Here is a 12,381-nt window from a genome sequence, read left to right on the forward strand (position 1 = left end):
ATATACAAATATATATATATATATATTTAAAATAGTTATTATGTTTAACATTATTATATTGTTTTTTTTGTCGGTAAGATTCAAGTGGCAAATAAATAAATGAATGAAACAATATATGAAAATCCAATCAACAAAAACTAAAACATATTATCAATTCATGTCATAGCCATTGGTTTTTCCGATAATATTTAATATGAAATAAAAGATATACAGAGAGAGAGAGAGAGAGAGAGAGAGAGAGAGAGAGAGTCTTATAAAAAATCATTAATCATTTGCTAGAAATTATAGCATATATTTTAATATATGTTTTTCTATTAAATTTTCGGTTTTACAGATCATTTATTTTGTTATAAAAGCGGAAAAACACTTTCATCTAATATATGATATGATATATACATTATATGAGAAATATTTTTATAAATATGGGAAAGGCATACATATATATAAAGTTTGTATTGAATATATACAGTATATACATAATACTCTATACTATACATGTTATGAATGTGTTTATCATTAAACAAATAACTTTTTTGTTTCCATAAAAAATATATCGTATATACTGTATATAATAGCAAAAAAATTAGTAATATTTCTTGTTTTTTTTTCTTTAAAGGTTACCCTTTTGTTTAGAAAATTAATTGAAATTAAAAATTTGTTAAAATAAATTGTTTTAAAAACAACAATACATCCTTATCTTATATATTGTATTATCATATAAAAAATGTGTTAAAAAATACAGTACCATAAATGCCAACACATTTTTGAACAATATGTTGACAACTAATAAAAATAAATATTTTTTATAATTTATTTTTAAAAATTTGTACATAAGTTAGCAAATAATTTAATAAATATATACATTTTGATTATTGTTGTTATTAACAAATAAAATAATAATAATAATAATTTATAATGCAATCAATCAAATAGATCCCATTGGAAATTGTAGCGCCAAATACATTGAAACTATTATTATGTGATAATATTTATGTGAACTTAAAATGAAGTCAATTATATTTTTATAACATAATAATAATAATACTGTAATAATAGTTATCAAACCATAAAGTGTTTAATCATTACAAATGTAATTTTTTTTTAATACACAATAGATTTGTAATTAATCTATTAAATCTATATATTAAAATTAGTATTGTATTTACAATATGATTGACAGTAATAATAGTTTTTTTCAGTGCCCATAGAAAATAACAAAAATTAAATTAAAAACTAGATTGTTGTGTAAAATAAGTTTTGTTAAATGTTAAATAAATTTTTATTATTATTATTATTACGAATATTACTGATATTTTTAATTATCATATTATATCTATTTTTAGTTATATATATATACAGTACAGTACTTATTGAAAGAAAAGTTTTGAAACAATATTTTATTTTATAATCTCTTAGTTCATACATTATATAACATTGTTTTTTAATTATTAATATAATCATTATTACTGTATTAATATTTCACATGTATATATAAAAACAATACAATTGGCACCGTGCGCGCACAGGTAGTTAAAGTTAAAGTATTTTTTTATTATATATATATATATATAAATCAATCAAATGTATATTAATATTTTGCACAAAAAAATAATGATAAATACATTAGATATCTAATAAACTATATATATATATATAAATTATTTCAATTCCTGTTTCCCACACACAAAAATACATTTAAATTATAAATATATTTATATAAAATTAATATCAACAATTTTTATATTGAGGATATAAATATATAGTATAGTTAATTTTGGTTTTTTAAAAACCAGCATATATTATATACAGTATTTTAATTAGCACTGGCGGTAAACCAATTAATTATTATATACATATAAATTATAATTAATATATATTTGAAAATATCAATATTACTACTAATTATTGCAAGCAATCAATTAAAAAAAATTAAATAATAAATTAAATAACAAAATACTAGTACAGACATACCGTTATTCATCGACTTCTGGGTCGAGTGATGTGTATATAGATTGCCATTTACGGCTCCGGTATTATTATTATTATTATTATTAATGACATTATTATGATGATTAGGATTACCACTATTATTATTATTATTATTATGATTACTTGTATGATAACTGCTTGTATTGTTGTTGTTTGTTTGGCCAAACTGTTTGTATAGATTGCCACCCGTTTTGGTCAATGGTATCAAATGCGATGGTTTAATGTGCAGAAAGCTGGGCGTATAGATACTCGGCGACGACGGTGACGATAGTTGGTCTCTGTCATCGTGTGACATACCTTCGCGACCCATAGCGGCCAGTTGGCGACCTTTCGGCAGAAACATGACCAGAAAAACCAGTGTGGCCTGGCCGACAATGCCCAGCGCTAGAAAGGCGTCCCGATAGTGGCTGGCACTGGTCAACGATCCGCCGATCCATACGCACCACAAGACAATACTGGTGACTACAGTGATGGCTATGAACATACCTTCGCCGTGATTTTCCCGATGACCTTTGACTCGCAACGATAGGCACGACACTAACACTAGTAGTTTTTTTTGTGGAGGGGATGGGCGGGAGAGACGGGTAGATAAAGACGGTTAGAAAGAGTTTTTATATAAAATTAAGTGTTTATTTTAGATACGGCTTATATACATATATATAATATACAGTATATATAAAATTTATATATATAAGAGTGAAACTTTTAATTATTATTAAATTATATTTTTTTGTTTTATTTTTTTTTTGGTTAATTTTCGGCCGGACTTTAAACTCTCTCTCTCTTAATGAACGCTTAATGAGTCTCTAAATGTTTGTAAAATATTTTTATATATTTTTTGTTTGTATTGTTTATGTTTTGTTTTTTTAAAATTATGTTTTGTTTCTTAATATTGTTTAGTCAAACAAAATAAAGACATAAAAAATAACAATAATAATAATTAATGAACTGTTAAACAATATATATATATTGCTATCGTTTTCATTTTTTTGCCGGTAATTAATACAAACATTTCGTGACTATTTGTTTAGTTAAAGTATTTTATAGAAAAATAAATAAAAATTATAATATTTATTAAAAAATAACACTAAGTTTTTAATATTAGATTATTATTATTATTATTATCATAATTATTATTATCATCATCATTAATATCATTTATGATGATGACTATACATAGTGGATAATATGTAGCATTTTTTTTTGTTTTGTTTTTTTGTTGCACAGTATTTATGATATTAATAGTTATGTTTTATTTAATTAATTATAATATATAGTAATAATGATATCTAGATTTAGTACTACTAGTAGTAGGAGTGGTATTATAGTTACATTAAATATTATGCAAATATCTATTTTAAATCCTGGATATTGCTGTTATTGTTTTTTATTGTTTTAATTTATTTTGTTTTTGTAATGCTTTAGTTTAGTTTTGTGTTATTATTTTTTTTAGTTGCTATTAAAATTAAGGCTAATATGGTATAATTAATTAAATATATATATATAGTGATAAAATATTATTATTATTATTATTATTCAGTAGATTTTATTTTGTTAAATATTTTTATATATTAAGATATGTTTGCATACTATACTATAAAGGCTATACTATTATATATGTATCCTAAATTAATTACATTAAAAAGCATAGCTAAATTAATTATAATTATCTATACCATATTATTATTATAATAATTTATCTAACTTTTAATTTATTTTTATTAAATGAATTTTTTTATTACTATCAATTAGTAGAATCTATACATAAATTTATATATATATATAAAGTATATATATATTTATTTTTATAGATAACCGATATGATAAAGGTTAACACTCATGTATGTGATATCATTAATGGTTAAAATCAAAAATCCTAATAACCACACACACACACACACACACACATATGATAATAATAATAATCATCATTATTATTATCATTAGTGTTGAAACTTATCATTATTGCTATTATTATGATTACTATCCATAAAACTTAAGTGTTATCAATAATATTGAGCCCAAAAATTGACTTAAACTACTAAAACACTTATATAGTAATAATAATAATAAAAGTTATAATTCTCTCTCTCTCTCTCTCTCTCTCTCTCATTCATTCATTCATTCATTCATTCACTCACTCACTCACTATTACTAACTTTCTTTCTGTTTCTCATAAAACAATCAATACATATATATATATATATAGTATTGACTTATTTTTATTTTTATTATTATCATAAGCCATAGTATTGAGTAATATATTTATTATTTAACCGCTAGAATATAGTGCATTGTTTCCTATTATATTAAGTGTGAAACTCAATATAAATACAATATATATATACATTATATATATATATATATATATATATATATATATATATATATATATATATATATGTTTCGGAAGTGTTTGTGTTTTTTCTGAATGCAAGAAAAGCAAACAAATAGATCTAACAAACAAAACCAATTATCTCTATCACTGTATATATAAACAGTCTATAAATACGGTATAATCTAATGGATAGGATTGTTAAAGGCATAAACAGCACATCCTATAAAAAACAATAATAAACTAAACAAAATATTGTGTATGTATTGGATCGTGTGTTTGCACTGGTAGTTTCAATCAGCTATGGATATATATAAAGATTGTACTGTACATCAACATCACTATTGTATAAAATTATTTATATGTCACACACAGACACACACACACATACATACAGACAGTACATACCTATGAGAAACATGTCGTAAACTAATGAGAAGAGCAGTGAACTAATATTGTGATCACATTTGTAGACAACTGTGCCAAAGGCGTCAACGTAGTCGATAACAGTGGTCGAGGTATGATTGAGTAGCCATTGACTGTCGATGGCTAACTGGGTGGCTATAATGAAAAATAATAACAGTGCCTGGTAGAGGGCTGGCAAATAGATGCCCGAATGTAGCGATAAGAGGAACACCGTTTTGACGAGTAGTGTAGCAAATATGACACTGTAGCAAATGCCGAGACCGGCTCTGATTACTGTACAGGAGATCCATGAAGGGTTTGGCACAAATGCAATGCCCAGTGCCGATGATAGGAACAGTCCTAACAAAAGCATTTGGCCCAGAAATAGATGGCGACGGGACGGGGAAGTCCTAATTAATAGACAGAGAGAAAAAAATAACGGTGCGGTTAGAAAACAAAACAAAAAATAATTATTAATAATTAATTTTATTTATAATAATAATAATATATTGTTAATAATAATAAAAACTATTTATTATGTTTTGAATAATAAATTGTTTGTTTAATTGTTTGTTTGTTTGTTAAATATTTTTTATTTATTTTTTTTTTTGATAAATCAAATCAATATAAATATGTAAATTGTTTTAAATTAAAATAATTTTTTAGTAAGAAAATTTTGTTTATTTATGTTTTAATATAATATTTTATTTTTGTAAAATCTAAATTTTTATAGAAATAAATGTCAAATGTTTAATAATTTATTATTAGTATTTTTTTGTTACTATTTTAATATTTATTTTTTAAAATCTTTTTTCGTATATTTAATATTGAATTATTTATATATTTTTTTATCAAAGATATCAGATATAAGTAAATAAATTATTATATTATTTTTACTATTTATTTCTTTATTTAAAATCTGTGAAATATGTTTTTATTAAAATTATAAATATAAAACAGGAAAATGTAATTTTTTATCATTTTTGTTGTTGTTATTGCACTGACTGTCTAATAGTCTTATTTGTTGTTAGTTTTATCCTTTTATTTTTTCTGTTTTATTTTTGTTTAATTTTATTTATTTATTTTTATGTATAAGCGATATATACTGTATATATATGTATAATATACACACTGTACACATAAAAATGCAATATTTGTTAGTATAATATATCGCAAAATAATCATAAATGTTGAATTTACTTTCAAGTTTGCCACCTTTAGTGATAGAGAGAGAGAGAGAGAGAGAGAGAGAGAGAGAGAGAGAGAGAGAGAGAGAGAGAGATTCACATTGCGCACCGGTATATAAATATAGTACATACCTGTGCTGTATTACACACACATACACACACACGGATATGGAGATCGCTATCTCGATACCAATAAATGTGTGTTTAATTATTCATTCAAATGATAAAATGTTAGTTATTTTCTCTACATATCCTCTCTCTCTCTCTCTCTCTCTCTCTCTCTCTCTCTCTCTCTCTCTCTCTCTCTCTCTCTCTCTCTTTCTCTCTCTTTCTCTAATCTGATTTTATTTTGTATATAATTTTATGTATATATATTGCTTGTGTGTTGTACTCTATATCTAATTTTTTGTGTGTCTGGGTATAGACTTTTCCATTACCAGACAAATTGTAAACAATAAAAAAACTTTTGTATTCAGTATAAAACAGTATTATAATTCAGTGTCACTTAGTTTAGGCATAATTTAGTTTCCATTGAGATCTCATTAACTATTATATCATGTATTAAATAACAAATTAGACATACAAAATGTTTTATAGCTTTTTTATTAGATTTTATTTTACATTTATTATACATTAAGCAACTTTTTCGGTCAATGTTTTTTTCTAGTCATATATATATAGTATTAATAATTTAGACAGGTATTTTTATATGTATGTATAATTTTCCTAGTATAATAATTTTTCTAAAAAAAAAATATTTTTGTTTATCTTTATTTTTCATAAAAAAATTTTAAAAACTAATTTTTTTTTATTAATGTGATATTAATTGAAATTTATTTTATTATTATTATGCAAATTTCATATATAAAAAAATTGTGAAACTATTGTATTGAAACTTTTTTTTCTATTAATGAATATATTTAGTTGATTATATCTCACTCTACACACACACACACACACACACACACACACACACACACACACACACACACACACACACACACACACACACACACACAATCATATTATAAATTGTTATAATATAATGTTTTTTTTGTTTGGGTAAAATATCAACAATTTTTGTTGTTTTTTCGGTTATTTTATATTTAATTTTTATATTAATAGCAAACATTTGCCTAACAATGGCAATATTTTTTTTATCAAAGAGAGAAAAAAACAAAATAAAAAAAGTATAAATCATTTTTACTAAACAGTTTATAGAGAGAAAAAAACATAACATAAAAAGGGTTTCTTTTCAAATATAGATATATATTAGTTATACTATTGTTTCAATTGTTTGGTATGCTATGCTATGGTTTGTTATTTATCAAACTTTTTCTAATATATATATATATATAATGATAACGAAGCTATTTATTGTTAGGAAGTTTATCTCCAATTTAAAAACGAAAATAATTATAATAAAAATTGAAAAATAACTAAAAGATTAATTATCATTATACGATACTATATGAGAGTGAGTGAGTGAGTGAGTGAGAGAGAGAGAGAGAGAGAGAAAGAGAGAGAGAGAAAGAGAGAGAGAGAGAGAGAGTTTACGGTCACACAAAATACAATAACTTTTTTTTAATCATTAGTCTCTCGCTATGAGAGAGAGAAACAATATATATATATAATATATATATATACAGTATAATGTATATGTATTTAATTTTAACTATATATATATATATAATTTTTTGTTTTCATCATTCATACAATAATTTTTTTATTACAATTTAAATTCATACCAGATTTGGATCTCGACTGGAGTTTTAAAGAGAGTTAAAAAAAATTAAAAGTAGAAACACATAACAAACAAAATATAATATACTGTACTGTACTGTACTGTATATTATAAACAATACAATACCTGTAGATTTTAACCTTTTGATTAAAAATGTTTTTTATATATTGTTTATTATACCGTATGATATCATAAGTTTATATTACTTTCCCCCCCCCTAATATTTTTTATATATAATATAAATTTAGTATAATATCTATATATATATACAGTATATACCGGTAATATCTATCAAAAATTTTTGAAAATGTTGTACAGGAAAAAGTATTTTTTCTAAATTTATAATTTTTGTTGTTGTTGTTGTCTAACATAAGCTATGCCCACACTACCTGAGTTCATGGGAAACAGGTAGCAAATATGAACGTACCTGAGCAACTAACCAACATCATCATCATCATCATCATCATAGTAGGATTACATAACATATAATATATATACAGTACAATTGTTTTCTATAACAGTGTAGCAAATTTCTAATTATCTATCATATAGTTTAACAAATACAACAATAACTTTTTTTTTTTAAATTTCCTCAATGTGTGGGTAAAACACTAGACACACACACACACACACACACACACACACACACACACACACACACACACACACACACATACACACACACTACTCAATGTAAAGGATAGGGAAGTCAGATTAAATACATACTGTACATACACACGGGTATGTCATTGTTATTTTGTGTGTATGGCTTTCTAATTATATGCACACACACACATACAAGGTATGGTGGATACCGGTGCTTAAAAATTAATAATTATATATATATATATATATATATTTGATACATACCTGCATGCCTTATAGATAACAAATATCTCGAACAATGCAATAACAATCATATTAAGACAGGACAGTGCCATCACTGGTGCCACCCATTGCTCCTCTCGTAGTGTAAAACCACTGACAGTATCCCTGGTTATGGTTGTTGATGTTGTTGTTGTTGTTGTTGTTGTGGTCGTTGTATTCATTTTTAATAATAAAAAACTTTTTTTTATTATTTCTTTAGCTGATAATCACCTAAAATATAATCCAAACAAAAAATAAATTGATTATTAATTTCATATTAAATTATAATGATTTTTATTTAAATAATAATAAATATTACAGATTTCCGTTTTAATTGTGTGTTTAACTAATACTTAAATATCTATCATAAATATTATATAAATAAATTTTTACAAAAATCTTATTTATTAGTGTTAAATATGAATAAATAAATAATTTGTTTTCATTATTATTATTATTATTATTTAATATTAATTTATTACTATTAATATGGTTTTTTAAAAGTTGCCAAATATAGCTATAAATTATATTAATACATAGATTGCCGGAAGCATTGAATAATAAATAAATATAAATATTTAAAATTATTAATAATTAATAAAATATTCATAAAGTTTTGTTGTAAAACTAAAAAAAAAAATTGTTGTAATAAAAATATTTTTAGGTTCATATATCAAATAACAACTGCTATGGATTGTATGTATTATTTAATATAATTTAATTAAATAGTTTACATATCAATGTTGTATGAAATTTATATTTGGGTTAAATATAAATATTTAAATACAATTTTAGTTATTAATAAAAATATTTTTACTTATAATAATATTTAATGTTTTATGCAAATATGCAAAACTATTTAAGAGAGATATCTATAATTAAATAATATAATTTGCTTTTAATACATGCAATGAATACATATATGGAAAATAATATTCAATATTACACACAAATATCAACTGATATTTCATGAATAATATTAATAAATAAATAAATGGTAATAGTTTTATATCATGAACTTAAAAATAATATATATATATATCTTTGTATTAAATTTTTTGTGGTATACTGTATAATACAATTTGTATAATACAAATAAGAAAAAATACATTAATCTAAATATCAGAGAGTATTGTATATATATATTGTACAGTAATATAGAAATTACTATACAATAGTTGACTACTAAATGCAATAAAACTAATAGTATTATTGTATTGATAGAAGATTGGACACCAAAATAGGTATTATAAGTATTATATTAGGCTTTAAAAGAGATACACCTCTCAAGCCATCTCTCTCTCTCTCTCTCTCTCTCTCTCTCTTTCTCTCTCTCTTTCTCTCTCTCTTTCTTCTCATCTCACAAGACATTGAAATGAAAAACTTTTGTCTAACCTTTTATTGTAAGCTAACCTTCCCTTATATATACTATAATATAAGTTATAAGACTCAATCTCTATTAGTATATATTGTATATAAAAAAAAGATAGTATTAAAAAATAACTGAAAGTTTTTTACCGTCTCTCTCTCTCTCTCTCTCTCTCTCTCTCTTAACAAAACTTTACTATTGATTTACAATGAAGTGCCAGTAATGAGTGAAAAAAATTATTACTCACTAAAAAAACAATATATAATATATATATATATATATATATATATATACTCTACTATTGTATTTTTACTACTCTATTGGCTATTTTAGTGATGATGAGAATAATAATAATAATAATACCTTTCCTCACTAGTAGTAATATCTATACATCATTGTACTGTACTATACACACACACTAACATATGGTATGGGTATGAAAACATACAATAGTTCACTACTACTGGTATTTGGAGTCATTAATAAACTTCATCAACAAATCAACGATTGATTTAATCAAATAATGACATAACATATATAGGGCTGGCGTTAGACTATATATCAGAGAGAGAGAGAGAGAGAGAGAGAGCCAATTAAAGTCAATTTGATTGAATGGCTGCTAACTTTTTGGGTGATTGAGACAAATGTCAAGTCCAGTAATTGGGAACGGGATTTATTAAGCTATATATATATACACACACACCTTATAAAGTAGTAGCATAACAAATATATATATAATAATAATAATAATAAACATGGTGAGTTATTGACCAGTCATGCATAAATAATTGCATAACACATCACTGTATACATACTATATCTATATACATATACGATATATATATTGTATAACATAATAATATAGATTATAAAATATAGTAATAAATAATATTAAGAATAATAATAATAGATGCCATAAATAATTTATATGAATTATCTATCTATATATGTATATTGAGTCTATTATTTAACAATTTGTTTTTTATTAGCCCATAAAATCATTTGGTATAATATCCCTATTGTTGTTGCTGTTGTTGTTGTAATATCATTTACTTTAGATATTTTAAATATTTAAACTAAAAAAACAACTTATAATTAACAATATGTTTGTTGTTTTTAATTTTTTTTGAAAAGTTTCATTTAACACCCAAAAAAACTTAACACTAACATATATATATATACACTATATATAAATTATATATTGTACAAACATATAAATCATAGCTAAATTTTATGCTATTATATGAGCATTAACTTTAATATTAGTATTATACCGGTATTATACTAATGTATTATTATTACTATTATTATATTTATATAAAAACAAAAAAAAACTTTTAATAGATATAGTATATAAATTAGTCTCAAAATTATTTGTTTTTTCAACATTACTACAAATGCTATGTTTTTTTAGCTAAGATTTTAGTTAATTTAAAAAAAATAATTATTCATATTTCAAGCGTAAATATCACTTTCATTTTGTATAAATAAATATAATATACAGTGTGTAATGATATATGAAAATAATTTACATATATTTAATTATAATTGCCTTTTAATACTCCATATATTTTTTTCACTTAATGGCTTAGTATTAGTAAGTAGTTTGTAATTAAAATATATTTAAACTATATAATAATATCTATAATCCTAATAAACATATGGTATATATATAAGTTGAATTTATTGATTATATACAGGTATTTAGGTTATAAAATAATGCTAAAGTAAATGCTATGTTTGTTATAATTAAAAAAAATTATCATTTAATTTCAAATGTGTAATAAATATGTATGAGTGAGTTATAAATAGTATTAATTTTTTTTAATTAATTTTTTTAAAAATAAAGTATCATAATATAAAATTACCTAGATAATATAGAGTAAATAATATACTGCAGTTTCTAATTTGCCATGACCATGTTAAAATTTAAAATCATTTTCATGTTAAGTGGTCATTGAACTTTTTATATATTATTATTTTTTTTTAAAAACATGTATTAAACTAAACAATAGCTTGTTGTATATGTATATAAATACTGTATATATATTTATATTTCAATGTCATGCATATAGTAATTATAATTTATCGCTTAAATTGTGTAACACATTGTATATTATTGATATTTATAATATATTATTATAATATATTGTATTTTTTTCAACCATGCTTAATTGATAGCAACAAAAAAATAACAATAATACCACTATGTAATATTGATAATAATTTAATTTTATGCTAATATCTAGTTAATCATTATTACTGTACATATATTAGTAGATTTTTTATGATAATTTACTTTTTTAATCAATTGATTTTTGTATTTATTTAGTTACGACTATAGAGTTATAAACAAAATTATAAACTATCATTAAATTTATATTTAAGAAAAATAAATGTAAAATTGTTAGTTATACTCTACTTATATTAAAATATAAACCTAAATACTTATTATTATTATACTATATTAGACTATATTATTAAT

The 12,381-nt window shown here is 22.6% G+C and overlaps 1 protein-coding gene across 1 annotated transcript in view; it reads right to left on the reverse strand.

Moving 5' to 3' along the window:
- The window catches only part of LOC128951234 (metabotropic glutamate receptor-like protein R), a 40,538-nt gene that overhangs the window by 9,712 nt on the left and 18,445 nt on the right, over nucleotides 1-12,381 (reverse strand). The window contains exons 2-4 of the mRNA XM_054296486.1: nucleotides 8,531-8,758; nucleotides 4,733-5,139; nucleotides 1,972-2,532 (exon numbers count right to left, since the gene is read on the reverse strand). Coding sequence (XP_054152461.1) covers nucleotides 1,972-2,532; nucleotides 4,733-5,139; nucleotides 8,531-8,709 — 1,147 coding nt within the window. The 5' untranslated portion in view covers nucleotides 8,710-8,758. The remainder of the gene's footprint in view (nucleotides 1-1,971; nucleotides 2,533-4,732; nucleotides 5,140-8,530; nucleotides 8,759-12,381) is intronic.

The sequence above is a fragment of the Oppia nitens genome, unplaced genomic scaffold (assembly GCF_028296485.1).
Source record: "Oppia nitens isolate AA-2021 unplaced genomic scaffold, nextdenovo-longstitch-racon4-pilon3 scaffold11_pilon_pilon_pilon, whole genome shotgun sequence".
NCBI classification, from domain to species: domain Eukaryota; kingdom Metazoa; phylum Arthropoda; class Arachnida; order Sarcoptiformes; family Oppiidae; genus Oppia; species Oppia nitens.